Below are 26,984 nucleotides of genomic sequence, written 5' to 3'. Positions count from 1 at the left end.
AAACCCCGAGACCATCGTGGTCTGTGGTGCTTTAGGACGAAAACCCGCCAGTCCTTGGGTGTAAATGGCTCTTGTAAAGTGTTGGTCTGTCACCGTACGTCTCCCTCCCTCTTCTTTACTGATATTTCAGCCCCCCACCATTAATTACATTTTTGTTTGCCTCAGAAAAAGGACTGTGATGTTAATGGATTGGTAGTGTATAATCCACACCCCTCGATGGTGGCAGCATTTTGATGTTACGGGTTTTAAGATGTGGCGGATAAGGTTTCCCTTCTCAGCACCTCGCTTACCCACCTGGCTCTGTCCCCTTAGGTGATCTTGGACCTGAAAGGTTCTGACTACAGTTGGTCATACCAGACGCCGCCCTCGTCCCCCAGCACCACCATGTCCCGCAAGTCAAGTGTCTGCAGGTAAGAGAAGCCAGGCTCCGCCCTGCTCTGAGGACAATTCTTTTTCTTAGTCTTTTCAACGTTTTTAAAAAATACATTTTTATTGACTTCAGAGAGGAAGGGAGAGGGAGAGAGAGAAACATCACTGATGAGAGAGAATCATTGATCTGCCTCCTGCATGCCCCACTCTGGGGACTGAGCCCACAACCCGGGCATGTGCCCTGACCAGGAATCTAACTGTGACTTCCTGGTTCAAAGACTGATGCTCAACCACTGAGCCATGCCGGCTGGCTTACCGTGTTAGTGTCAGGAGACAGCCGTGACGCACTGATGTCCAAGATGAGCCGGCTGGAGGGCGTTGCACGGCTTCCCCGTCAGCCCCCAGGTGCCCCTGCCTGGCCATGGGCGTGGAAAGCCAGCCTCATGAGCATTACCACCCCTGCAGCAGCGACTTCTCCCAGCATGCCCCAGTGTACCTGTCAGGACTGTCACACCAAGTCATCGTAGTGTGGAACAGTCGTGGTGCCTGACCGCCTTCTTAGCGTCACAGTTGGACAGGAATCTTTCCGGGTTAGGAGCAGGAACCACACTCTGGAATTCCAGGCTGGGCTGTTTATCCCATCCCGTCAGCTGCTCCTAGGCTGCCTGTGGATGGCAGCTCTGCTTGCTTGGACCGGGGACTGTTCGGCGTTCTGGTTTTCACACCCTGAGTTGGTGTAGACGGTAGAGCACATTTCTTACAACTGGAAATGGAATGTGGACAGATCGCCCAGGGGAGGTGTGTGACTTCTCAACATCCTGTTCACTGTTTATTCTCAGAAGCAAACGGCTTAGCGTGGATTGCCTTCAGTCGCTGAAAGCTGCCTGCGTCTTGCCAGAGGGACGGTTAACGCCAGGCCCACAGATATTTTAACTGAGACGCCCATGATCAGGGTAGAGCCGTTCGTTAAAGCACCAGCTTTGTTCATGCAACACGGACTCTCACACATGGAGGATAAGATCACCCTGACATGCCCGTGGGCGCCTGCACCGCCAGAGCAGCCGTCGGCTGGATGATCTGGTCTCTCGGACCCAGATGGCCCAGCCAAGGGTGACCCTTGCACATCCCATCCACAGCTACGGGGCCTGGTTTCTGCTGGCGGACGGCAGATAAGGTCAGCCTCGTCTCCTCTCGTGCCACAGACACCAGGTCCCCTAGCTTGCTGGGCGAGGACATGCAGAATTGGGCAGGACCTGGCTTTGTAGAATCTCAGGCCACATGCCCCAGACGCCTCCTCACACGGTCCATCAGAGAACCGAGTCTCCTCGGCAGCCGCTTTTCCCCTTGGCTCACGTGAAGGGGGGCTTGTTCAGGAGCCCGATGAAGTGGCGCTTTGGAAACACATCTTACAACTTGTGCTGATGCTCCGAGGCAGAGCCCCTTCCACTATGTTGTCCCCCTTCCCTGCCCGCCCCCTCGTTTCCTGGCCCCTCTCACCCCGCCCCTCTGCTTGGCCCCGCAGCAGCCTGAACAGCGTGAACAGCAGCGACTCGCGCTCCAGCGGCTCGCACTCGCACTCGCCCAGCTCCCACTACCGCTGCCGCAGCTCCAACCTGGCCCAGCAGGCGCCCGTGCGGCTGTCCAGCGTGTCCTCGCACGACTCGGGCTTCATATCCCAGGATGCCTTCCAGTCCAAGTCACCGTCCCCCATGCCGCCCGAGGCCCCCACCCAGGTAAGGGTGCCCTCGGCTCCAGGAGCAGCCACCACGCCTGGCGCCCAGACCACCATCGATGGCCGGAGCCCTTGGCTTGGCCAGGCCTCTGTCTGCAGACGCGAGAAAACTGGTGTAACGTCTCATCTTTACGTGTGTTGTTCCCCCAAAGGGAGGGAGACTAGAAGGGGGGCCGGCAGCCAGTGTCCATGGTGGGGGGTTCCTGCACCTGAGTGCAGAGACTGCAGAGAGGTTTGGCTCCCCCCGCCCCCTCCCCCTGCAGCCCTGTGAGTGCCCGCTTAGCGCGGTGCTGTGCTGATGGGCATGCACCCCCCCCCCCATCTCTGTTCTCAGAGATTCTGCCGTGGGGCAGTGCCGGAACCCTGTCACTCGGGCTCCGTTTATCGGTATGTTGAGAATGAGAATCGCTCAGCACAGCCCTCGCAGCCCATCCTGTCAGCACTTTGCTTCTGGGAGAAGGGGAGGTGTCAGGTCTCTCCCACCTCAGCGGGCTGCACAGGCCAGCCCAGCCCAGCCAGGGGTCCCGCCGGAGCAGCGGGCAGGAGCTGGGCAGGCATCACAACACCCACCTGCCCCCCCCCCCCCCCCGCCCCGCTCCCCTGGTGCCAGTGTCTGTCTCACACTTAGTAAGCAGCACGACAGAGACCAGGAAGTGGGAAGGCCCAGGGTGCCCACCGTGCATGGGCCAGGCATGGTGGGTTCGGCCCGACCTGTCCATTTTGAGCTGACCCACTCGCAGCCTTTGGTCCAAGACGCTGTGGACTCAGATCGTCACGCGCTTGTCTTGTTTACCCACGTTCCTGTTTGCCCGGCAGGCACTGGCCATCTCCGGCGAGCCAGGCCGCCCTCCTGCAGGGTTTGCTGCAGTCCTTCTAGCAGCCACGTAGGCTGTCGTGACCCCTGTTTTGTGGAAACGGAGGCTCGGGGCTGTAGGTGACCCGCCTGCATGCACTTACTGACCTGCAGGTTGCAGACCTGAGACCTGGGAAAAGGCTTTCTAACGCCTGCTCCACCTCAGCCCTGGGGCGCCCCTGGGAGAGTGCGTGGGGGACCCTTTGCATAGAGGAAGCCGCTGCGGTGTGTGGAGACTGCCTGACTGTCTGACCTGGTGGCCCACAGCCCCCGGCTCCCCTGGACAGGTCATTTCCCGCTGTCCCAGGAGGCTCGGGCCTGTCTTCCTGGGAGAGAGACTCCATTTCAAGCAAACGCTCTGGGCCGAGAGCTGCGGCTCTTAAGTTCTCATGTGCTTGTCTGACTGGGTGACGGCTTGGTCTCGAAGGTGTCTCTGTCTGCCCTGTCCGTCCGCCCCCACCACGTGTCTCCCACGCCGAGCTGAATGACTGGAAGGAAAGCAGGATTTTGCAATTCCTCAAAGGCTGTTCGTTGTGCAGCATAATTCTTTGTGTTTTTAATCAACTGACATACTAACCCAGTCTTGCGCACTGACACCCGTTTCTAAAGAAAGGGGGGCCCGTGTGCTTCAGCCTCCCTGTCTGAGACCACGTGTGGGGCGCTCGGGGAGGCGGGTGGCGTGTGGGACTCACTTAAACCTCAGAGCCGGTGCCCGAGATATGGGGGCCAGCAGCTTTGGGGCCTTTCCTCAGGGTGCTGCAGAATTTACTAGAAAAATCTATTTTTAAAAAAGGCACTACTGCTACTTATAAGGTAGAGAGGAAATTGCACAAATCACAGGCCAGAGGATGCAATGTCCTGAGGGCAGTAATAGTCTTCATTTGGGGAGGGAGGGAGGAGCGCACCTAAGGGGTTAGAGCCCTTCGCTTCTCCACTCAGCCCCCCACGCCCCCCTTGGCAGACACAAATGCCGAGAGAAAGAAAATGTTCCGAGTTACCCCACTTTCCTCAGCTCTGCTCTATTTACGTGTGCCTTCACCCGTGTGCCCAGGAGTGGGCCCCCGCTTGTGGCAAGGGTCTGGTCCTCGGGCCGCTGAGGCTATCAAAGCAAGAGGTTCTTTAGAAAAAATGAGAAGTCAAAAGCAGCGTGACCTGGCCCTGGGGTTGGCTGGCCTTGTTCAAGCCGCACATGCTTGAATCGGGAACCCAGATGAACAGTCCCGGTGCAGCCCAGTGGTAACTGACTCTCTACACCTGGTTAAGCGCCGTGCACAGACACACATGCATATAAAACCTCGCTTTGTCTCCATCCGTTAGATACTACTGATCCCCATTCTAAAGATGGAAACGGGTTTAGAGAGATGAAGCCCATGATTCCTTGACTGACAAGTGGCAGAAATGTCACTTAAATCCAAACCTTGACTCTGGTCCCGACTGCGAACCAGACACGGAGCTCAGGGGGCGGCTTTGCCTGCACGGAGCCCCCTGTCCGTGCGGGGTGTCTTCCGGGTGCCTTGCCCCTGCAGGATGGGAACGCTAGTGCTCTGTCCCTTTGCAGGAACCTTTCCTTGGCCGGTGGGAGGGGTGACAGAAACATGAGTCCTGCCTCCTAGACGGAATACAGGAGCACTTCTGGGAAAGTAATAGTAGACCCGATGGGGCTGGGATGGCTGGCTTACTTATTTATTAAATGTGTTTTTATTGATTTCTTTTAAATATATATATTTATTGATTTCAGAAAGGAAGGAAGAGGGGGAGAGAGAGAGAAAAAAACATCATCTATTGGCTGCCTCCTGCACGCCCCCTACTGGGGATCGAGCCTGAAACCCAGGCATATGTGCCCTGACAGGAAATCGAACCGTGACCTCCTGGTTCATAGTTCGACATTTAACCACTGAGCCACCCTGGCCGGGCAGGGCTGGGCTGATTTAAGCACGTGGTATGAGCCAGAGATGGCAGCTAACAATGAAAAACCTAAAGCAAAGTTTTAGGCCCAGTGCACTCCCAGGGGGACCCAGTGTCCACGGAGGAGATGGTCGTTGTCACTCATCCACTCAGTGATTCGAGCACCTGCCATGTGCCAGTTCAGGACGACACGCAAGTCAGGGTCCTGGGCGCTTAGTCTGTGGTCCGGACCGTGGTGGGTCTCACGCTGCTTTTCAAGGGCTCGAGGGCCTGTGTGTGGGTGCAGCTGGGGAAAGAATAACCCTAACGCTCTGCTTCTCTCATCCTTCCTTTCCTGTGTGTATATGTCTGTCTCTCTCTCTGTGCGTGCTTTTCCCCACCCCCGTCTTTGTTATTTTTTTATTCACCGTTACTTTTTGGTGGCGTGTGGCCTGGATTCCCTGGGTCCCCTCGTGTGGTCCCTCCCCGGCTGCAGAACTCGTCCAGCTCGGCCTCCTCGGAAGCCTCCGAAACCTGCCAGTCAGTAAGCGAGTGCAGCTCGCCCACCTCGGTCAGCTCAGGCTCCACCATGGGCGCCTGGGCCTCCACAGAGAAGGTGACCGACCGGGGTCCGCCACCACGGCCCCACTCCTCCCCGCCCTCCCCGCCCGCTGCTCATGCCACGGGCACAGGGACCTGGAAACTCAAAATCGACACCGAGAGCTTGGGGACAGGATGAGGCTGAGGGCTGTCCCTTGAGGGGTGTCTGTCTCCTAAACAATGACCGTGAGGCCGTCCCGAGGGAGAGTCGGGCTATGGGGAACTCGGAGGTGTGAAGGCTTCGTCCCAGAGCAGCGTGTGCTCATCCCCCTCCCCTCCCCAGCATCCCACCCGCTTGTCTGACCTCCTGGCCACCGTACCGCAGGGCGTGACATTTCACTGCGTCAGAGGCGTGTGCTTTCCCGCCTTTCAGTTCGCAGACCACCCCCTATTCACCCCGACCTGGAATCTGCTTCTGAACAAACAGTGTGATGATCTCCGAAACCTACAATGAACAGATTCAGTGGAAGACACTTAGGATTTTTAAGTTTGCCAAATGAGATGAGCACTATGAAAGGATGTTGTGTGAGTTAAATACTCAGAAACCATTGAGAGCGCCACAGGGGAAGGAGACGGTCAGTTTCCCCGCTCTTCTCAGATAGAGGGGCAGAATTTCCTCCACTGAACACGGGCTCGGGGTCGAGGAAGGGGACATGCGCTCTGCACCCGCTCCTGCCTGCGTCCTGGCTCATCCGTGAGCACCAGGCCTGTGTTTGTTTATAGGAGTCCAGGGCTTCCTCTCATTGAATGTCAATGCCATCTTGTATCTCCACACTCGTCCTGTTATATTAATTTTTTTTCCTTTTCCCCCTTTTTTGTTTCGTTTCCAGTTGTCTAACGGGTTTACTCACTATAGTTTATCAAGTGAGTCCCATGTGGGGCCCGTGGGGGCAAGCCTTTTCCCTCATTGCCTGCCTGCCTCCCGCCTGCTCCCTCGGGTCACCTCTGTCCACCTTCCAGACTACGCTCATTATTACACCATTGGGCCCGGCATGTTCCCGTCATCTCAGATCCCTAGCTGGAAGGTTTGTGTCTCTCCTCCCTCCTCCCCTCCTCTCCTCTCTCTCATGGCCTCTGTGCTCACCTCCTTCTGTCCCACCAACCTCACCCTGACTATCCCCTCTCCCCCTTCCTTTCACACTCTGCCTTCTTCCCCATAACACCTCTCCCCAAGTAAATTCCCACCGGGAGAGCCAAAGAGTGGCAGGCAGCTTTGAGATAGACAAGTCCATCAGGAGCTGAGATTGGAGAGGCTCCCGTTACTAAACATGAGTTAACCCCATTGGGTAGTAGACACAGATGTGACCTGCAGAGGCGTCAGTGCCAAGTCCCAGGTCCCAGTTTGGCCCTCCGGGGGCCACCTGAGAGTGCCCGTTATCAGGGCTGGGAGGGTCTGTCCCCCACAGCCATGTTCCGCAGACTCCCCCCCGCCCCCAGGCCCTTACTGGGATGTGGTAATAACATCATAACCCAAAAGAGGTTTTGGCTTATCAAAGTACACACAGACTGATTTTCAGTCTCCATTGTTTTATATTAAAACGTGTGTGCTTCAGTATAAAAGCAGAAGTCCAACGGATGCCCGAGGATATTCTGCTTTATTTTGAGAGGAGGTCCCTAATTTTGATCAGGTCTTACCTTCATCCCTCACACGTGGTGTGGACCCCTCAGACTCCTCCAAAACCTCCCAGCTGACCCCGGGCACCTTCCTTCCACTGTGAGGGCCTCAGGGCACATCCTGAGGTGCCTTTTGAGGTCCAGCTTTCCTAGTGGAGGGCCAGCCTCTGGGGGAGTGGTTGCAGTTCCCTCAGCGCCCCCTGGAGACCACTCCACTCAAGTGAAGTCATTGGGGACTGGACCCATCCCTGGCTGGTGCCTTCAGACACCTAGACAGCTGGTAGCTCTTAGTGGAGTCTCCCACAGGCCACTCGTCTGATGGTTGAGGATTTTTAATCTTTGAGCAGATGTGAGGAAATGGGAGGTGACCAGGGGGTCCCCAAAGGATGTTCCACTCCTTTTAGAGCCAGGGGTGGGAAGAGAAGGGGCCTGCTGACCTGTCCCAGTCTGAGCTTCCCCCAAGGGGACCAGATGCCTTCTGTGGGCAGCTGTCTGGAAGGTCCGCAGCCCTCACCTGGAAGCAGAGGCCCTGGTACCTGACCACACTGTTCTACGTAGGACTGGGCCAAGCCAGGGCCTTATGACCAGCCTCTGGTGAACACCCTACAGCGCCGCAAAGAGAAGCGGGAGCAGGACCCAAGCGGAGGAGGACCTGCCGCCGTGGGTGGCCCGTCTGCTGCCGAGGAGGCTCAGAGACCACGGAGCATGACCGTATCCGCTGCCACCAGGGTGATGCTTTTGTTCTCTATCGGGGGGTGGGCCCCTCTGGACCTGGCTGGTGGCCAGATGCTGACCAGCATTGGGGACCTTGCAGCTGAGGGAGCTGACCCTCCTCCCCCCGCCCCCGCTCTCCAGTTTTCATAAGGCTCCCAGGGAAAAGCCTGTGTGGGAATCAGACTTCTAGAAATCTCTAGAGCCTGGGTAGGGCCCAAGCAAGCAAGTTCCTCGTCCCTGGGCCCGCAGACAGGTGGTGTTCCCAGGAGCAGATGAGGACTAATACCTGGTCCCCACTCGGAGAGGGGTACGGAAGGGCCCTGGGGACGAGACAGGGGAGTCACAGCCCTGTGGCTTGTCTCTTGCCTCCACCCTGCAGCCTGGTGAGGAGATGGAGGCTTGTGAGGAGCTGGCCCTGGCCCTGTCGCGGGGCCTCCAGCTAGACACCCAGAGGAGCAGCCGGGACTCGCTGCAGTGCTCCAGTGGCTACAGCACCCAGACCACCACCCCGTGCTGCTCAGAGGACACCATTCCCTCCCAAGGTACCAGGCAGCTGGGCTTCCCGGGCAGGGCCCTGAGGAAAAGGGAGACCCTCCCCCCGGGGGACACAGAGGGTGGGGAGTCCTGTGAACCACATGTCATCTTGGAAGGAAGGGCCTGGGAGAGCTGACCTGCCGTGGCCGTGGCCGGCTGCTGCCAGTGACTGGCTGTTGCAGCTCGTTTTCACCTTCAGGGTGCAGGGTAGTTCTCAATGGGAACTCAGACGGACACTGTTAACGAGAACATCATTTGTGTTTCAGCACTTTATTTTCCCACTTAATGTTCTCAATCGCTTATATAATACGTCTTTTTATCCCATTTTACATCCATGGAAACTGAGCCTGCGTAACTTGCCCAAATTCACGCAATAAGCAGCAGAGCAAGAGTTTGAACCTAAGGTCTGTTAGAGTCTGAAGCCCAAACTCTGAACCTGTTCCAGCCAAATCCTGTCTCCACCATGCCTCCTTCGCCCCATCCCCACGACACTCCCAAGCCAGCAGCATGGCAGTCTGACAGCTAGAATGGGTCTGTGACAGTTGACCCTGTTTGCAGTCCATCAAAGGGATTTGCTGCCCAAGGGACATTTGGCGATATCTGGTGACATTTTTGGCTGTCACAACTGGAGGGGGTGCTGGATGGCCAGGTGCTGTAAATACCCTGTAATACACAGCACACCTGGATTCATACGGTCCACAATGGCAATAGTGTTGCCATTCAGAAATCTCTAAGCTTCCTGTCCCCTCTGATACCATTTTTTTAGGAGGTGAGCACACTTCGTTGATGGAACCCACTGTGTACCTTGTCTTCAGGGATTCATTGCCAGTACCTCCATCTGCCGCATAGGTCTCACCTAATGAGTTAACTATGAGGGAGGTAGTAGAGCTGAGGTAGTCTGTTTGGGGTTTGTGGCTCATGTTGCAATCTGGACTGGAGCGCGTGGGGAATTTCTCTCCGCCACCTCATTCCTTAGGGATGCTCAGGGGAAGCTGTGTGTCAGCCCGGCCGTTTCCCATTTGTCACCTCTCCTCCATATGTGCGCGCGTGCCTTCCATGCCCAGCACTGCTCTAGGCGCCCGGGGTTACGTCAGGGAACAGAAGGAAGGTCCCTGCCCAGGACTTCTTACATGCCCACAGTTCCTAAGGACGGCGCAGGAGCCTGGGGGAGGCTTGGGGAGAAACTGTGGCTAAGCACCTTGCCTCTTGTGCCTTTTGTTCTCCCAACACAGAAGAATCAGAAAGCAGAGCCGCTGCCTTGGAGGTTTCTAATCGAATCCTATCATCAGTTTCAGATTACGATTATTTCTCGGTAAGTGGTGACCAGGAGGCAGACCAGCAGCAGGAGTTTGACAAATCCTCCACCATCCCGAGGAACAGCGACATCAGCCAGTCCTACCGACGGATGTTCCAAGCCAAGCGCCCGGCCTCAACTGCTGGCCTCCCCACCACCCTCGGACCTGCCATGGTCACCCCAGGGGTTGCAACCATCCGACGGACCCCTTCTACCAAGCCTTCTGTCCGCCGGGGGACCATCGGAGCCGGTCCCATCCCCATCAAGACACCCGTGATCCCTGTGAAGACCCCAACCGTCCCAGACCTCCCTGGGGTGCTGCCAGCCCCTCCGGATGGGCCAGAGGAGCGGGGTGAGCACAGCCCCGAGTTGCCATCTGTGGGCGAGGGCCCCCAGGGGGTCACCAGCATGCCGTCCTCACTGTGGAGCGGTCAGGCCTCCGTCAACCCTCCCCTTCCAGGCCCGAAGCCAAGTATCCCTGAGGAGCACAGACAGGCGATCCCAGAGAGCGAGGCCGAAGACCAGGAGAGGGATCCCTCCAGTGCCACTGCCTCCCCGGGCCAGGCTCCAGAGAGTGAGCCCGCAGACCTGAGCCCCAGGGATGCCCCACAAGGAGAAGACATGCTGAACGCCATCCGAAGGGGCGTGAAACTGAAGAAGACCATGACAAATGACCGCTCGGCCCCTCGCTTCTCTTAGGCTCACAAGAAATGCTGCCAGTGGGGAATGAACTGTTTAATTAATAAAACCTAATTTGTCTTATCCATTCCAATCTATAATCAAACAAGATTTTGTAGGCAACTCAAAATACAGCTCTTTTGAAAGTACTCGACACCTTTAGATAAGAATTAAAAGCAACATATGTAACTGACATAATCTTGACCTTTTAATTTGTAAATATTGACAATTTTCTTTCTGCACATTCAAAATTAGTTTCCCTTTTGATTTTTCTGAAGGTGCCAAATTCCACTTAACTTTTTTATAAGTCTTTGTAAAATTTTAAATGCATAAGGGGGGAGGGCTCAGGGCAGGGGAACCACGAAGTAGTTAATTTCAGAAAAAAGGGGTATCTTTTTCTTTTCTCTTTTTTTTCCTGCAAGCTTTTGTAGATGCATTGTAGAAGTCTGGCTTAGAAGCAAATTCAAGTTATTTTAATGTACAAACAAAAAGGTAAGAGGTAAACTCTTCATTTAAATACACGATGTTCTGAATGAACAAAGCAGATGAGCACTATTTGGAGTGAAGTGAATCTGGAGGGTAGACTGTTGGGATTGGGGGGAGGGCCATGGGAGGGGCACTGTCAACATAGCCGACCTGTCACATTTAAGAGTAGCCTCGTAGGTTGAATTTCTAGTAGCTTCATGGCTAATGCATCCGAATAAGCCATACTGGATTGCAGTGTTTGTTTCTGTAAGGTGTTTAAGGACTTCCGTTCTCCCACGATTCCTCTTGACTGCACACAGCACCCACCTCCAATCCTGTGCATGCTGCCACCACCGGGTAGACATAGAATTTATCCCCACTTAGTTCGTCTGTTACACCCACTTTCATCGAATCCAGATGCATCCAAAAGGGTAAGGCAGTTTCAAAAATGTGAAAACATTTAAACACGATAGCAGGGAATTCTTAGATAAAGCAAATGCCTTTTACTTAACTGTGCCCAGCAGGCTGGGTGCATTGAAAAGCCCAAATATTTTGAAAAAACTTGAGCGGATTTAACAAGAGTAACCAGCTTAGCGTCCAGCAACTTGCCAATGTGTTTACCAATCCGGGGGCTTGTTTTTCTTAATTGGCTTCATGCTACACAATGAAGAGAGGAGGATTTATTTATTGTCACTCGGAATCTGACCACTAGACTGTCCCTCTTTTTGTATTTTAGGTAATGTTTTTTGGAATGGATTTATGTCTTTTCTTCTTTAAGTGAAAGTTATATTTGTTACAATGCCCGTCCCCTAAAGCCAACAGGGATTTGTAGATTTAGAGGGTTCATGTTTGGAGAATATAAACATGAAATAGCAATTCCTAGTAGCTGGGTCAGCTGACAGTGCCCCTCTGTGACCGGACCTGTCAAGGGATGATAGTTTAGTGGGTCCCACAGACCCTGCAGGTTCCTGTTGGCGCCTATCTTCAACCACATAATCTTATGCTTTAACACATAACTGCATTGGATGTTGAGAATAACGTACCTGTATAGTCATTAATTCTATATATTAACATTTAACACTGCTGTGATTGCTCAAGGACATTTTATGTTATGGCTTTAAAGCAAAGGCATGATTATTAGAAACTAAGCTTTTTTTTCTTTGAAAAACAAGCTCCTTTTACAGAATATAAGCAACAGTAGTGCCTGTGGTTTAGCCCACCAATCTCAATGACTAAAAAGTAGCTGATGCATTGTGCATATGATGCTTGAGATGGTTTTTGCAAAAGCAGAAATCACTGCAAGGTAATTACAATAGATAAGAGTGGTATTTTAAATCTTTGAAATAAATGGATGTAACTGTACCTCGGTACAGCTTTTCACTTGTTTAGTTTTTAAACGTTAGTATAATCTGAAGAAATTTAATATAAAATGTTGCCAAATTTACTGTAGAAAGAATGTGACAAAACACCTTGGGTAGTCCTGTTTGTGTTTTTGCATATTGTAAAAGCAGTGTCACAGCTACAAATAAAGAAATCGTTTCTAAAGGTAAATTATTGTGGTTTAGTTGCTAGTTTGTACTGAGAGTTGACCTCTCCCTGTGCAGTTTTTTGTTCTAAACTTGTATAAATAACAATTGTGTAATGTGTTTCCCTTCTATCTTGTAACAATTGCTTCAGCCTACATTATAAATAAAGAACCATTAGAAAAAAAAAAAAGTCCTGTATTTCAAATCTTATTAAAATTCAGTTGGTCTTCGTCAAATGTTAGAAGATGCACTGAGACTTAGCTTACTTAGAAAACTGACAAAACATGATTTTTGTGATGATTTTGAGCCCTAAGGACAGAAGTTGCCTGAACTGATTATTTGAATGTAGTTCCAATGAGTTGTCAAGAACGAAAGGTAGCTGGGTTCAGTTGTTTTTAGAATGGATTTACTTTTTATTTTTGTGAATCCTCACCTAAGGATACTTTTCCCATTGCTTTTTCCGAGGGGGGGGGGGGGGGCAGAGAGAGAGAGACAGAGACGGACACATCGCCTGGTTGCCTCCTGCATGGGGGGACGGGCCAAACTCGAAACCTAGGTACTGCTCTGCTCTTGACTGGGGGTCGAACCCTCGACCCTTCAGTGCATGGGGCCATGATCTAACCAGTGAGCACCACCGGCCATGGCTGGCTTTACCATTTAAAGAAACCTCTTCAAATGGTTAGAGTTTTGCTGTACCCTTACCTTTGAGTCTGCAGGCAATCCAAGCTACAGTAGAGGAAGCAAAGCTGGAAAACTGCCTCCAAAACAAGTGAGTTTCATCCCCAATTGGACGCTTTAACCCTATCCATCAAACTTCCACTCCGAGACCCCAGGTTTATGTGTTGGACGTGTGCTTCTTAGAGAAAGTTGTTTTATCAAAACAAATTCCATCAGTAGAATCTTTAGAAAACCAAGACGGTAGCGTAAGTCCTTACTATTAGCATACCTTCTCTCAGCCTCCATTCCTGCCAGACACGAGTGCTAATTAATGCTTCAACTAGAGTCTCTTCAACTCAATCTTCAGAGTAAATCTTGTACCTGGTTCTGCTACAGTTGTCCGTTATTAACAACATGTGCTATCAATGTGACTTATGGGGAAGAAAAGGACACATCTGACAACATGTCACATACTTTTCTTTCTATGCACAACTGCTATGGAACCTGTAAGACAGTGGCAGTCGCCTGCATCACGTTTCTCCTCACATAGAACAACACATCAGTCATACCTTGTTACTTTTATTAGGGCAAGTGTGTATATTTTCTGTAACTTATTTCACTTGCAAACAGGACTGGTGGTGTGTCTTCCTCTCTGTCTCTATGTGGGCCGCTCCCGGGGCCTGGTCACAATATGCCACCACAGTGGGGGCAAATCACCTTCCTTTCGGGCAGGTGGCAAAGCTTCAGTGATGGGACCACCAACTGGGGTTTCCGCCTGCAGCTGCTTAACCTGGAAGGGGTCAAGGAAGGACCAGTTAGAAAAGGAGCTGAACTGACAGTCCCGGCTGCACAGTTAGTGTCACCTTTGTCCTGTCACATCACACGCTATCTGATCCTCACTCCTGAAGTGTTGTTAGTTCATACCTGCGTTATTTGATAGCCACACTTTTAACTCAGAAAAGGTGTCCTCAAAGCTTTTCCCATTCTTAAAACAGCAAAGCTGAGAAAAACTCTCTCACCCCACCTTATTCATTAACCCAAACCATGACAACTACTACTTCAATTCCCCTGATTATGGTCTCCCCACCTAAACTCTAAACCCTCCCCCAACAAAAATTGATTTTTGTGTCTCAGCTAAGTGTTCTCCAAAATCACCATTAAGAAATCTCAAACAAAGAAATCACAATTCATCTATATTAGGGATGTTAATTTTAAAGCCCCTCTGCCCCAATAAGCAAACAGGACAAGCAACAAAATCACATGGAAAATACGCTCAGTTATGCCTGATAATGACCAACTACCCAGTTCCAGGGATCTCCAAGACTATCAGGTCCTAACAGAGGAGGAAACCCAGAGACCCACTTTCCCGATCAGTGATTTTATGAAGCTCCTCCAGAAAACTCCATTCTGGAATGTGGTTAACCTGAGCCTCCAGCACATGTGCTGTTTAATAATGTGGCAGAGACAACAGCAAAAGGAGGAAGGTTTGTGTGGAGAGGAGGTTACAGTGGTCAACTGCAGTGTGGACCTCCTGCTCTCCCTGAATCACCACACCTCCCGTTCCCAAACGGAGACAGAGGCCTCCCTGCATGCTCGGGATCCCACGCCTCTTCCCAAAACTCCCTCCACCTTTCCATCCCTCATCAACATTATCCACTTCTCCCTCCTTCCAAATTACGCACCATTATTTCTCGTCTTAGAAAATAATCCCGTGGTCTTGTTACTATTCTCAGCAAAACTTCTCAAGAATCCTCGCTCCTTCCTGTCTTCTCTTCCTCACTCTCTGCTCACTACTGTCAGGGTGACTAAACCCTCCAGAAAAGGCTCCGGTCACGCCCACTAATGCCCTTCCTGCAACCAAACTCTTTGCACATTATTTCCAGTCCTCACTCTGTTTCACCTTTTAGCAACTTTCAGCAGAGATGCCGTGGCCTGGCCGTTCCTGAAACACTTTCTCCGGGATCTGCGGCACACCCTCCTGACTGCCCCTGCCTTGCTGGGTGCTCCTCAGTCTCCTTTTCCTGACCTCTACAAGTGGAGCTCCTGCGACTTTTCTTTTCTCTAGTCTCCCGTAAAGACTCATCTACTTCCCTGACGTTGGAAACAACTGTTAGCTCACAAGTTTCTCTCAAGCTCCTTTGACATCCAGATTCCTACATCCAGTCACCTTCTGACATCTGCACGTAATGTCAGGATTCTTAAATTTAACACATTTAAATCTGAGCACTAGAATGGCCCCTAACACATGCTTCCCCCAACCCCCCACCTTTCCTATCTCAATAAACACCATCAGCAAACTCCAGATGTTAAAGCTTATAACCTGGAAACCATTCTTAATCCTCAGTGTCCCTCACTGCCCACCCCCCCCATCGAATCTATCTCTATATCCCTCCAACTATCTCCTGAATCTACTTCCCTCCATATTCACTGCATGCACCTTAGTGCTGGCTGCCATAATCTTTTGAATAAACTGCAATAACCTCAAATTGGTCTCTCCACTCGTCACCTTACCCTCTCCAATATATCTTTCACACCACAGCAAGATTAAGCTTTGAAAAATGTGAAGCAGACATGAAAAGTGTCTAAGGCACTGCTGGGGAGTAAGGTTAAGGGATAACGGGGCACAGCAAGAAGGAAAGGCAAAGGATTAAGGAGGAGGAGAAGGGGAAAAGCAAAATTAAAGACCAGAAAACCCAAAAGGGAACACAGAGTAACAAATTTGGAAGATGGGTGTGTCACATTTAACTGAGAAATGTGTATGTAAGAAGCAAGGGGCCAGAGTAACTGTCATAACTGGACTCCAGACCTCAGTGGGACAAAACCTGAGCTCCTTCCAGGTGTTGAACAGAAGCCACATGGTAAAATGCAGGTAAGACTCACCTCTCGCTCCCAGCTTTCCCTCCGCAGTTTCTTCCATTGCTCTCTCTTGGCAAAGTAATCAGGATACATTGCCTTCTCAGAAGGATGCCAGTCATCTAGGCACCACTCAGGAACCTGTCAGGAGAGGAAATCATGGCGTCATTACACAAGATACATTTACATGCCACTGACAGGTCCTGCACAACAGACAAGACTCAAGGTGCATTTTTATTCCACTGCAAGTGTCAGACGGTTTGACACCAATCAACGAGCAGCAGAAGATAAGCAGGGAGAATGCCTTTGAGTAAAACAGCCTGGGGCTGAAAAATATCACGGTCCGTTCAGAAAGAACTGGCATCATTCCTTCCCTACCCGTGTCTTCTAAATATCCAGTGGGTTTATGTTCTTTGGAAGTATTATCTAGAATTTCTCAGAAATTCTAACCACCAATCCAGATTGGTTTACCGTAAGGTCCAAAAATGATCATTTACTAAGTAATTTAGCATTCTGCTTTTCCAAAATGATACCACAAGCTGAATTTGGAAAGAAAAGTCTTAATGTCACCTGGAAGGAAATCTAGCTGCCCCTAAAAGGGTAACTTTGGAACTGGAGGAGAAAGGCCACCTCTCAGGAGGCAGTCAGTCTCATGCTGTCCTCACCCACCTTGTAACACTCGTATCTCTCAAAGGAGGTGCCCCCAGGAGAGTCGGGGAAGATGTATGGCTGAGGATGTTGATTGTGCCAGAATTCTTCCTCCGCCTCCCTCAGCAGCCGGGTGGCCTTCATCATATCCTTTTCATTCTTATGTTCGTCAAACCGAGCTCTCATCAAACAAGCAAAGTACCGGTATTTGTCCCTTAAACCAAAAGGATTTGGGGAGATTAGACATGTTATCTATTCGTCCAGACCTTTTCCAATGTTTTGAGGTTTTCCCCAGAAGCTCTTCTCCCGGGATGAAGTTTTAGGATTCTGATAAGGGAGTGGAGGCACATTTGGGTTGTCACCTCACCTTGTACTGCACCTGGGCCACGAAAATAATCTATGTTTCAAGACTATGTTCTAAGACTAGTCTCGGATGGACAGAGGAAGAAACTGTGTGGGAGGTGAAGAAGTATATGGGGTGTGGAGGCAGTAGAAGGCTGGATGAAGCTAAAAGGAGGAAAGCTCATGGGAAGCTGGGAGAATGAGATGCTTTGGACTTAGACACCTGAGTTTTAATCCTGGCCGGGCCACTTACCAGCTATAATACTTTGAGCAAGTTACTCTGTCTCTAGTTCCTCATCTGCAAAATAAGGCTAAATAGTCCCTAACTCTCAGCGTTGTTGTGAAGACCTAATGCACTCAATATTATTAATAATGCACATATTAATATTAGAACGAGGTCATACAAATAGCTATTCTTCAGCAAGCGCTGGAGGCGTGACAACTGCAGTTTTAGGCACTTTCCTTTATTTCACCAAACCGTCTGCAACCCTCCCTGCTGAATGCTCCGTTCTTAACAGAAAACTGAGGCCCGGGCCAAAGAAGCAACTCTTCCAGGTCTCGAAGCCTAGGGGCGACGATGTGGGGCCTCGAACCCAAGTCTGTGGGCCGAGGGGCAGCCTTCCCACTCCGTCCCCTAAGTCCTTGAGACGTCCGGTTCCCTGGGGACTCCCGGCCTCCGTAGGCTTCTCTAGAGTCAACCCCCCGCGCCCTGGGCCCCCTCTCCCACCTGTGGACGCAAAAGGACTCCAGGTGGCGCAGCGCCCGCTTGTAAAGCCGCAACACCTTCTGCTGGTGCGTCAGGTAGGCCCCCGGCGCCGAGAACGCCATGACAGCCGCTCACCTTCAGCGGCCGCGGGGCCTCCCGGGAAACGGAAGCCCAGCGGCTAGGGGGCGGGGAGGAGGCCGGAAAAGCGGGGCGACCGCAGCCACTTCCGCTTCCGCCAAGGAGAGCCCGGCGTCGCAGTCATGAGTCGCTACAAGTTCGTGGGTAAGAAATTGACTTTCCTCGCTGCGGCCACCAGGCCCAGGATGAGCTCTGGCTTTTCTGAAAGTTGCCAGGGCGCCCGAGGCTTCTGGGCGCCCGTCCTGTCTGCTTCTCGGTGTAGGTGCTGGCTTTAAGGTGTGCTTGTTTGTGAAAGTCCTCGCGTGGTGCGGTTATGATTTGTGCTCCTTATAACTGTGCGTAGTCAATAAAAACAAGAAAAGGAAGCACAACTACTGAAAAACAAAACAGGCGAGTCACTATATTCTCCTCCTTCCCACGTGCACCTGCCACCACTTCCCCTCGCCGTGGGTAAGAATATTTACTACCAGGCACTTAGGAAACCCTGCGGGACATGGCGAGAGCTAGAATTGGGACTCCAGTGTCCTCCTGAGCTTAGTTTTCCTGTGTATAGAGAGGAGCTTCTTGGCTAGTTGTCTTGTGGATTTGTCTCTTTGGTATGTGGTGGTGTCTGGCTTGTTCTCTAATGTTCTGTATTTCCTGTAAGCGTGAAGTTATAACTAAAGGCAAAGCAAGTCTAAAACAGTTTTAAAATACCCTACATGCTGTCCCTTTGCATCCCTAGGTTATGTGTCAGTGATAAGACATGATTCACTAAGCCTACACAGTGAGGAAATGTGGTTTTCTTTGGGTCGCAAACTTTTTTTCCCCCTCTTATTTTGAGAAATAAAACTCATTAATACTGTGAGTAATTTTTAACAGTAAAGCTGGTACTGCTTTTAAAGCTAGCTAAATAAATAAATAAATGGAAAAGAAACATTACTGATCCGTATAAGGTGGCATGCTACTAAACATATGAGTCCCTCAATTGCCCTCCCTCCCCAAATCAGAAGTAGTCATTTTTCACTTTGCCTTTATTAAATTCCGATCATTCTGTCTCACTCCTATCTCTCACTTTCTTAGTTTTTCAAGATGTTTATTATCTTTGGCTGGAGCTATAGAAATTGATTTTCATACAGTATTTCTTTACTTTTTTTTTTTTTAAGTTTATGGATACCAGACATACTTCTGATAGGAACTTTTCAACTTAAAAGATTTTGACCAAGTTAAATAGCATTTTGACTGTTGTTTTTTTTTTTCTTTTTCTGTGGTTGCAGCATGAGTCTGAGTATAAACAGATTGACTTACATCTGGCTACTTAATGATGCAGTCTTGGATTGGGAGGTTAATCACTTAAGGTGGAATGACAGGACAGGCATCGACCTAGAGGATATTGTGGATTCGGTTCCAGACCACCACAGTAAAGCGAGTCAGTCATTTTCTGGTAGAGCGTCTTGCCTTTCATTTGTAAAACACACAACATCTGTGAAGCGCAATAAAGTGAGGTATGCCTGAATAGGTAATGTTGACTGAAATTCCATTTGTTGTTGGCATGTTACAGAATTTGTACTGTGCTCAGTAATAATAACAGTTACATTTTATAAGGCTTTCAGCTTGTAAAATGCTTTCACATTTTTTCCAATTTGAGCCACATTTCATCCTTGAAAGAAATTTTATGCCTACCTTACTAGTGTGGAAACAGGCTCAGAAGGACTGATTTATCCACAATCGTTCTGCTAATTAGTCCTAATGCCAGAATTCTGACTCCAAAGCCCATTCTTAACTGTAGTTCCTGCATTGTATTGTATTTCTTGAAACTTCCTTGGAGATTGAATACTTTTAGAGGATAATTTTGAACATTCTGTGGTTCCCTTTATATTGACTTGTTAATTATTTTTAATTTTTATTTGATTCTATTGTTTTAAATAATTTTATTGCCCTGCTGGTGTGGCTCAGTGGTTGGGTGTCGACCTATACTTCGATTCCCGGTCAGAACACATGCCCAGTAGGGTGTGTGTGGGAGGCAGCCAGCCGTGATTCTCTCTCTTCTTCTCCCTTCCTCTCTGAAATCAATAAAAATATGTTTAAAATAAACAAATTAATTAAGATTGATTTTTAGAGAGAGAGAAAAGGAGAGAGGGAGGGGGGAGAGGGGAATATCACTGTGAGAGCCAAACATCAGTCAGCTGCTTCCTGCATGCCGGAAACCCGAGCATGTCCCCTGACTGGGAATCGAACTGGCGACCAACTTAGCCACACCGGCCAGGGTTTTAGTTATTGATTTTTAGATACAAAGAGGAAGGGGGAGAGAGAGATAGGGAAGGTATGGATTTGTTGCTCCACTTATTTATGCTTTCATTGGTTGATTTTTGTATGTGCCCTGACCTGGGATCAAACCCGCAACCTTGGTGAATTGGGAGGATGCTCCAGTGGTCGGCAAACGCATTAGTCAACAGAGCCAAATATCAACAGTACAACGATTGAATTTTCTTTTGAGAGCCAAATTCTTTAAACTTAAACTTCTTCTAACGCCACTTCTTCAAAATAGACTCGCCCAGGCCGTGGTATTTTGTGGAAGAGCCACACTCAAGGGGCCAAAGAGCCGCATGTGGCTCGCGAGCCGCAGTTTGCCAACCACGGCAACTGAGCTACCTGGCCAGGGCGACATGTTAATTATCTTAATCACCCTGCAGGTGCTTGTTTGCTGGTGAATAGGGTGAGTAGGTGGGCAGGGAGTGGGAGGCAAAGAGGCCATCCAATATCAAGGAGAACTTCTTATAGGAAACAGAAGTGAATCAGAAAAAGAAGATACTTGCCTCTGTAGGGGAGGAAGTACTTCCTCCTACCCTCTTAGGTTCAGTGGTTGGGCCTAAGAATTAAACAGACATAAGACAGATTAGTAGGAGAAAAGCATACAAATTTTATTTTTTCGTATATATGGGAGTCTTCAAATGGAAAATGAAGACCCAAAGAAGCTGTTAGGCCCAAAAGCTTAAGTAAGGATGTGGTGAGACAGAGGGACTTAAATTGTGGAACAGTGACCAGGAAATATAAGGGGAAGCTGATAGAAGATAAGGGTTATTTTGGGTTTGTTTGTATAGATACATTGTGACTTTGACTTTCAGTCTCTGGTGGTAAGAATGTCCTCTTCCTGGCACCTTTCTTATGGGAAATTTTATGACCTTTTAGCTGGAAAGGAGGAGATGAGAGAAACTTTCCTGCACCTGATATTTCTCAAGTGCCTTCAGCTCAAAAAATCCCATATGCCAAAGCTGCATATTTTGGGGTGGCATGTTTTGAACGCATTCATCAAACTTAACTAAGATAATGGAGCCTAGTCATCAAAGCATAGAAAGCAGCTCTAATTACAGGCTGAGGAATACACCTCAGACAAACCATATGTCAGAAAGAAAAAAGCTTGGGGCTATAAGTCAGATTTTTTTTTTTTAATATATATTTTTATTGATTTCAGAGAGGAAGGGAAAGAGAGAAACATCAATGATGGGAGAGACTCATCTATCGGCTGCCTCCTGCACACCCCCAACTGGGGACCGAGCCCACAACCCCGGCATGTGCCCTTGGCCAGAATTGAACCTGGGACCTTTCAGTCCGGAGGCTGACTCTCTATCCACTGAGCCAAATCAGCTAGGGCTCACAGGAGATTCTTGCAGAAAAGGGAAGAAACTGGGGGCTGTGCAGTATATCTCTACAGCCCAATGCTCACTTGGGTCCAAAGCTGAATGTAGATCTTTGAAGTATGCTGAGACTTAGGACCTGAAAGACTGACTCATATCGGGAAGAAGTGGGTTGTAGCGGGAAGTGGTATCACCTGGAATTGGCCTCAGTGTAAGCATTGAAAAAGGATTTAGCATCCATTCTATTAGGGTTGAGACAAGGACTTGGAAATTGGAAAGGCTTCATAATTGAACCTCCAAGCTAATCTTTAATTCACTTTGAAAATTAGTATCAGAAAGTATACTTGTTAAATTTGCTTGGTTGGGGTTTCATTTGTTTTTCACTTCGTTTCTAGGAAAAGATTGCTTTGGACAAATTCTGTTTCTTTGCTGCACAAAGGGAAATGGCCTAATCTAGGCAGAAAGGCCTCTCCTCTTCCCAGGGATTCTTTTCCCACTCTGCCCCTTCCCTGTCTTATTTCCTATCCTTATGAAAAGAAAACAAGTGCTGATTTCTGTGATCTGGGCATCCTCAATGAATTTGTGTTTTATAATATTCGATATTTGTGTGTTAACAGCCCTTTAATAGTAACTGTTGTGAATTCATCTCCTACCCTCCACTGACATATACGCTTTTGCATATCTTTGAAGGTTTCTGCGTTGTGCTTTTCTCTTATTGTGGAATACTCCCTCCATGTCTCTTGAATTACCCAAACTCCCTTTCATCTTGCAAGGTCTGCTTTAATGTTGAAGCAGCAGAGCACACTGAGGGTCAGCTTGGCAGAAGCACAGTGAGAATATACTAAAGAGAAGCTGGAACTCAGCAAGAATGAGTAGGGGTCTATTGATGGGCAGCTGTCTCTCCACAAACTTGGAGCTTGTCCTAGTGCTAAAAGCTCAAGGATATGTATTTTAAATAAGGATGACGTTGTTATTGGCCATGGCCATCACAACCTGACTTCAGGTCCTATTCTGCCCCTTGTTCTCTTGTACTCTGCAGCAGGATTTATCAAGAATAGCACTTGATAGTTTGGATCAGATAAGTATTTGTTGTGAGAGGCTATCCTGTCTGCCTTATAGGATATTTAGCAGCATCCCTGGCCTGAAGCCTAGATGCTAGCAGCACTTTCCCGTTTGTGACAACTAGAAATGAATATAGACATTGCTAAATGCTATGGGCTGGAGGAGTTAGGAGAAGAGAGGTGCTGCAAAATCGCTCTCCGTTGAGGACACTACAGGCTCAGTGAATTTCTTCCAGGCTTATACCTACACACATCTGTGTGCAGAATGCCCTTTCCATTAGTTTTAGCTTCAAGAGTACCTCTTTTATGAAGCTTTCTCACCACACTGCCAGAGCTGTTATTGCCTCCCTTTTGTGCTCCCATGCTAACAATGTGCTGTTTAAGTGAAAAGCCAAGATGAAAAGAGAGGAAAAAAAGCCAAGATGAGAGGCAACAAGCACTTATTTGAGTTAAAAAAGAATTGCATTTCTGGGAAACACTGATTCAGGCAGAAACCTAAATAGTTTTACAATTATGGGGTGAAGGCAAGGGATAATTGTGAGAAAGGTAAGGGGATAGAAGAAAGGAATTTCTGTTGGTGTTAATGAGCTAAGGAGGGAATTTCTATAGGCACAAGTAAGTTAAGTTATTCTTTAGCTACACGTGGTGGTACTAATTCTAAAGAATTATCAGGATTTCTGCTTTCCTGTTAACTTTGTAATCAGTTAATTGGAATATACCATTGTTTGGCCCAGCCCAAAAGTTATTTTGTCCAGTTTAAACATTCCAAAGTTTGAGGAGTAAGATGTGCAAGGCAATTGCTCTGGGTGGCTGCTCTGACTCCATTTTGAAGTGGCTCCATATATATTATTTTCACACAACTATTGTGCTAGGTTCTAGGGACAGCAATGAAGATAAACATTTCTTGCCTTCAGTTGCTTCCAGTGTAGTTTATTATATCACAATTATATTTGTAGTTCCCATATAAATTTCTGGAGGGTGGGACCGAGTATTGGGTCTTAATCATTTCTGTGTTCCCTAACCCCTTACCATGCTATTTGACACAGAGTTGGTCTTCATAAATATTTGATGAGTAAAGGAAATAATTTATTCTTCTCTCTGCATCTTTGCTTGCATTACCCTAATCCAGGTCCTCTTCATGGTAAATGTGAACTCTTGCCTATTTCAAGCAGCTATCCTGACTCCTTGCTCCCTTCAAATCCTTCCCTCCACAAAGACTCCAGAATGAGATGTTCAGAATGCAAATCTTACTCCTTTGCTTAAAAGCCATGCGTGCTTCTTGCTGCATCAGATACTTTAAAGACAAGTGTCTGTAATAGCTGAGTCTGGCCTTTTCTGGTCACTCCTTCCCTACACTTTTTTCCAGCGGCTAGAATGGCCTGTAGTTCTCCATAATCATTGTGCTATTTCACACCCGGAAGCTCTGCTCCTGCTGTTTCCTCTTGTCTGCAATTTCCCCTCTTCTACTGGGTAACTCTAACTCAGCCTTCAAGATTCGGTTCAGGGACCCCTTCTTCTGGAAGCATCTGGGCCAGCTCCCAGACTAGTCAGGTGCTCCTCTTCTGTGTCCCACAATACCAGTGTCTACTTGCAGTGTTTCTTATTGTCTGCCGCTGGGTCTGCCTTCCCAATTCCCAGTTTCTTGACAGCAGGCATTCTCTCTCACTCATCTTTGTAGCCCAGGTGTCCAGCACAGTGACACAGTGACTGACAAGCTGCAGGCACTCAGATTTTGTTAAAGTGAATGAAGGTGAGGATGAAAAGTATGAACTTTTATTTAAAGAAAAGGTTTCACATAGCGGCTCTTCATGATTAATCATTTATTTCTCTTTTGCTTTCCACAGATATTGGTATCAACTTGACAGATCCTGTATTCAGAGGAATTTATAGGGGGATTCAAAAGCATCAAGGTAAATGTTTTATTGAGGTAAACAGTTTCTCTATGAAGATAGTCTGCCTCAAGGAGACCTAGAAAAGCATAGTAAACTCTTACAACTGAAATCTTAGACTTACTCTGCATCTTGGATAAACTGTAAACAAAGTGAAACACCTATCAGCTACATTGATAAACTGTGATATTGAACACTTATAATGCACCTGTTGTAACAGTGAATCAAGCCCTTATCTGAAGAAGTTTATAATTTCAAATATAGAACTTTTCATAACCATATGCACAAAAGCCAAACAGTAGTTGTTTACTCTTTCAGGCAATTGAACAGTAAGGGCACATAATTTAAAAATAATGTCCAGTTGAACATCAGTATAATGTCTGGTTTTCCTAAAACATTTCAGTAGGGTGACTAAGTGGGAATGTGGTTTAAGGAATGCAGTCCTCCTCCTGTCTTGCCTCTCCCCCTTTCCAGCCCAGTCCTGCTAGATCCTACACATCTGCAGTACAGGTGGGAAGAGTAGCACCTCCAGGATTGATGGAAAGATTAGCCAGCAACAAATGGCTTCTATTTATCACATCAGTTTCATTTTTAAAAGACTTATTATGTCAGCTACGTGACTAAGCAGGAAATTATGGTGACAAGTTTTTTAATTTTTCCAATAAACTAGCCTGTGCATATTGCCTCAGAAAATTACTATACTTGTCATTATGTAAGTACAAATAGGAAAATTTGGTTTTGTGGGTCTGGATGGTATGGAATTGCACATTTCACATGCTCAGTCAGAAGTTAATCTCACTTGATACTAAGGGAAATATAGGAAGTGTAGATGTCACTTGAACAAAGAAAGATGTTAGCTTTCCTTAACCTTACCTCAAAACTTAATTTTCCTACTTCATTTAGAAGTTTAGATGATGTTACTTACATAGTGTAGTTAGAAAACTGAATGAATTACATTCTGCTTTTTTTTGCCACCTAGCACTCAGAGTTCATGCTTTGTGACTGGGTGTATATGTGTGTCTATGAAATAAGTGTTACAGAGGAGAAACCAAGATGGCGGTATAGGTAAACACCTAAACTGCTGCCTCGCACAACAATTTCAAAACTACAACTAAAAGAAAACAGACGCCATCCGGAACCACAGGAAAGCTGGCTGAGTGGAAATTCTACAACTAGAAGGAAATAGAAAAGCACATTGAGACTCATAGGAGCTGCAAAAGGCTGAGGTACGGAGACGCGCGGGCGCGTGGAGAGGACGGCAGCTGAGTGCACGGCTGACTTTCTCAAGCGGGAGGGAGATGGAAGCTCCCAACTGCGCTGAACTCCAGTCCCGGGCGAGACTCTGGGAAACCAGACTCATTCGGGGGGAATCTGGACTGTCAGAAAAAGAGAAAAGCACACTGAGACTCAGGGGAGCTGCGGGAGGCAGAGGTCTGGAGATGCGCAAGCGCAGAGTGGACTGACTGCTGAGTGCGTGGCCGGCTTTCTCAAGTGGGAGGGAGACGGAAGCTCCCAACTGTGCTGAACTCCAGTCCCGGGCGAGACTCTGGGAATCCAGACTCACTCGGGGAGAAACTGGACTGTCTGGCAGCAGGCGAAACTCCAGGGCGGCTTTCTCTCAGAGCTGCTTACAGCGAATACTGAGGGACACTGAGACCCAGGGGCCTCATAGGGCAGGGCTGATGGGAAGCCAAGACTGTCTGCTCCTCCCTGAGACTCCGCCCCATCCAAGCTGTGCACAGAAGCTTTTGCAGTTTTGCAAGTCTTGTCTTGTAAGGGTGTATCCAGCACAGAAGTTCTCCCAGCGTAGACACGCTGATCCTCACAGCCAATTGGCCTGGAGGTCAATTCCTCCCAGTGATACCAACAACAATCAAGACTTAACTACAACAGGCTGTGCACACAGCCCAAAAAGGGGTGCACCAAGAGTGTTCACCTCAGGTAACTGGGGACGCTGAGCCACTGGGTCCTATAGGACACCTAGCACACAAAGCCACTCTATCAACTTAGGGAAGCAGCGAAAATGTGGAGACAAAGAAACAATCACAAATGAAAGAAATGGAGGAAAGCAAATGATTGGATATAGAGTTCAAAACCACGGTTATAAGGTTTTTCAAGAATTTCCTAGAAAAGGCCAATAAATTTAGCGAGACACTCGAGGATATGAAAAAGGACCAACTAGAAATTAAGCATACACTGACTGAAATAAAAAATATTATACAGAGACCTAACAGCAGACTAGAGGACCACAAGAATCAAGTCAAAGATTTGAAATACAAAGAAGCAAAAAACTCAACTGGAAAAGCAAAAAGAATCCAAAAATTTGATGGTAGTGTAAGGAGCCTCTGGGACAACCTCAAGCGTACCAACATCCAAATATGGGGGTGCCAGAAGAAGAGAGAGAGCAAGATACTAAAAACCTATTTGAAGAAATAATGACTGAAAACTTCCCCCACCTGGTGAAAGAAATAGACTTACAAGTCCAGGAAGTGCACAGAACCCCAAACAAAAGGAATCCAAAGAGGACCACACCAAGACACATCATAATTAAAATGCCAAGAGCAAAAGACAGAAAATATTAAAAGCAGCAAGAGAAAAACAGTTAATTACCTACAAGGGAGCAACCCATACGATTGTCAGCTGATTTCTCAACAGAAACTATGCAGGCCAGACGAGAGTGGCAAGAAATATTCAAAGTGATGAATAGCAAGAACCTACAACCAAGATTACTCTACCCAGCAAAGTTATCATTCAGAATTGAAGGTCAGATAAAGAGCTTCACAGATAAGAAAAAGCTTAAAGGAGTTCATCAA

The 26,984-nt window shown here is 48.4% G+C and overlaps 4 protein-coding genes across 23 annotated transcripts in view; 2 read left to right on the top strand and 2 right to left on the bottom strand.

The window, feature by feature from the left end:
• MTSS1 (MTSS I-BAR domain containing 1) overlaps nucleotides 1-12,441 on the top strand; it is a 145,699-nt gene extending 133,258 nt beyond the window's left edge. For 2 of the 10 annotated variants that reach the window (XM_080646887.1, XM_080646885.1), the window contains 7 exons: nucleotides 313-410; nucleotides 1,892-2,102; nucleotides 5,335-5,454; nucleotides 6,269-6,463; nucleotides 7,611-7,781; nucleotides 8,146-8,308; nucleotides 9,533-12,441. In XM_080646887.1, the coding sequence (XP_080503013.1) occupies nucleotides 313-410; nucleotides 1,892-2,102; nucleotides 5,335-5,454; nucleotides 6,269-6,463; nucleotides 7,611-7,781; nucleotides 8,146-8,308; nucleotides 9,533-10,293 (1,719 nt within the window). In that variant the 3' untranslated portion in view covers nucleotides 10,294-12,441. The remainder of the gene's footprint in view (nucleotides 1-312; nucleotides 411-1,891; nucleotides 2,103-5,334; nucleotides 5,455-6,268; nucleotides 6,464-7,610; nucleotides 7,782-8,145; nucleotides 8,309-9,532) is intronic. The other 8 variants (XM_080646891.1, XM_080646890.1, XM_080646888.1 and 5 more) reach the window with 7 other exon arrangements.
• A 1,042-nt stretch (nucleotides 12,442-13,483) lies between these two features.
• Nucleotides 13,484-17,936, bottom strand: NDUFB9 (NADH:ubiquinone oxidoreductase subunit B9). The gene is made up of 4 exons (XM_080646909.1): nucleotides 17,491-17,936; nucleotides 16,443-16,635; nucleotides 15,801-15,914; nucleotides 13,484-13,710 (listed from the first exon to the last, which is right to left on the bottom strand). Exons 1-4 carry the CDS (start codon nucleotides 17,589-17,591, stop codon nucleotides 13,579-13,581), a joined length of 540 nt encoding a protein of 179 aa, XP_080503035.1. The 5' UTR covers nucleotides 17,592-17,936; the 3' UTR covers nucleotides 13,484-13,578.
• TATDN1 (TatD DNase domain containing 1) overlaps nucleotides 17,694-26,984 on the top strand; it is a 31,672-nt gene continuing 22,381 nt past the window's right edge. For 3 of the 11 annotated variants that reach the window (XM_080646903.1, XM_080646908.1, XM_080646906.1), the window contains exons 1-2: nucleotides 17,698-17,751; nucleotides 24,127-24,192. In XM_080646903.1, coding sequence (XP_080503029.1) covers nucleotides 17,730-17,751; nucleotides 24,127-24,192 — 88 coding nt within the window. In that variant the 5' untranslated portion in view covers nucleotides 17,698-17,729. Of the gene's footprint in view, nucleotides 17,884-18,951; nucleotides 19,092-24,126; nucleotides 24,193-26,984 lie in introns of those variants that run through there. The other 8 variants (XM_080646898.1, XM_080646904.1, XM_080646907.1 and 5 more) reach the window with 6 other exon arrangements.
• Nucleotides 17,832-26,984, bottom strand: part of RNF139 (ring finger protein 139) — a 54,338-nt gene continuing 45,185 nt past the window's right edge. The window contains exons 3-4 of the mRNA XM_080646895.1: nucleotides 20,403-20,455; nucleotides 17,832-17,940 (exon numbers count right to left, since the gene is read on the bottom strand). Coding sequence (XP_080503021.1) covers nucleotides 17,935-17,940; nucleotides 20,403-20,455 — 59 coding nt within the window. The 3' untranslated portion in view covers nucleotides 17,832-17,934. The remainder of the gene's footprint in view (nucleotides 17,941-20,402; nucleotides 20,456-26,984) is intronic.

The sequence above is a fragment of the Plecotus auritus genome (genome assembly GCF_963455305.1).
Source record: "Plecotus auritus genome assembly, chromosome: 11".
NCBI lineage: Eukaryota > Metazoa > Chordata > Mammalia > Chiroptera > Vespertilionidae > Plecotus > Plecotus auritus.
The sequence above is the reverse complement of the archived record's forward strand: the minus strand, read 5'-3'. Positions and strand labels throughout refer to the sequence as shown.

What these genes read in the sequence shown, in the direction of transcription:
- NDUFB9 (XM_080646909.1), bottom strand. Translation starts at nt 17,591, where the DNA reads ATGGCGTTCTCGGCGCCGGGGGCCTACCTGACGCACCAGCAGAAGGTG. An exon ending in GAGTCCTTTTGCGTCCACAG is followed by an intron (nt 16,636 to 17,490) that starts GTGGGAGAGGGG and finishes TTTTGGTTTAAG; the next exon opens with GGACAAATACCGGTACTTTG. An exon ending in GGGAAAGCTGGGAGCGAGAG is followed by an intron (nt 13,711 to 15,800) that starts GTGAGTCTTACC and finishes GACCCCTTCCAG; the next exon opens with GTTAAGCAGCTGCAGGCGGA.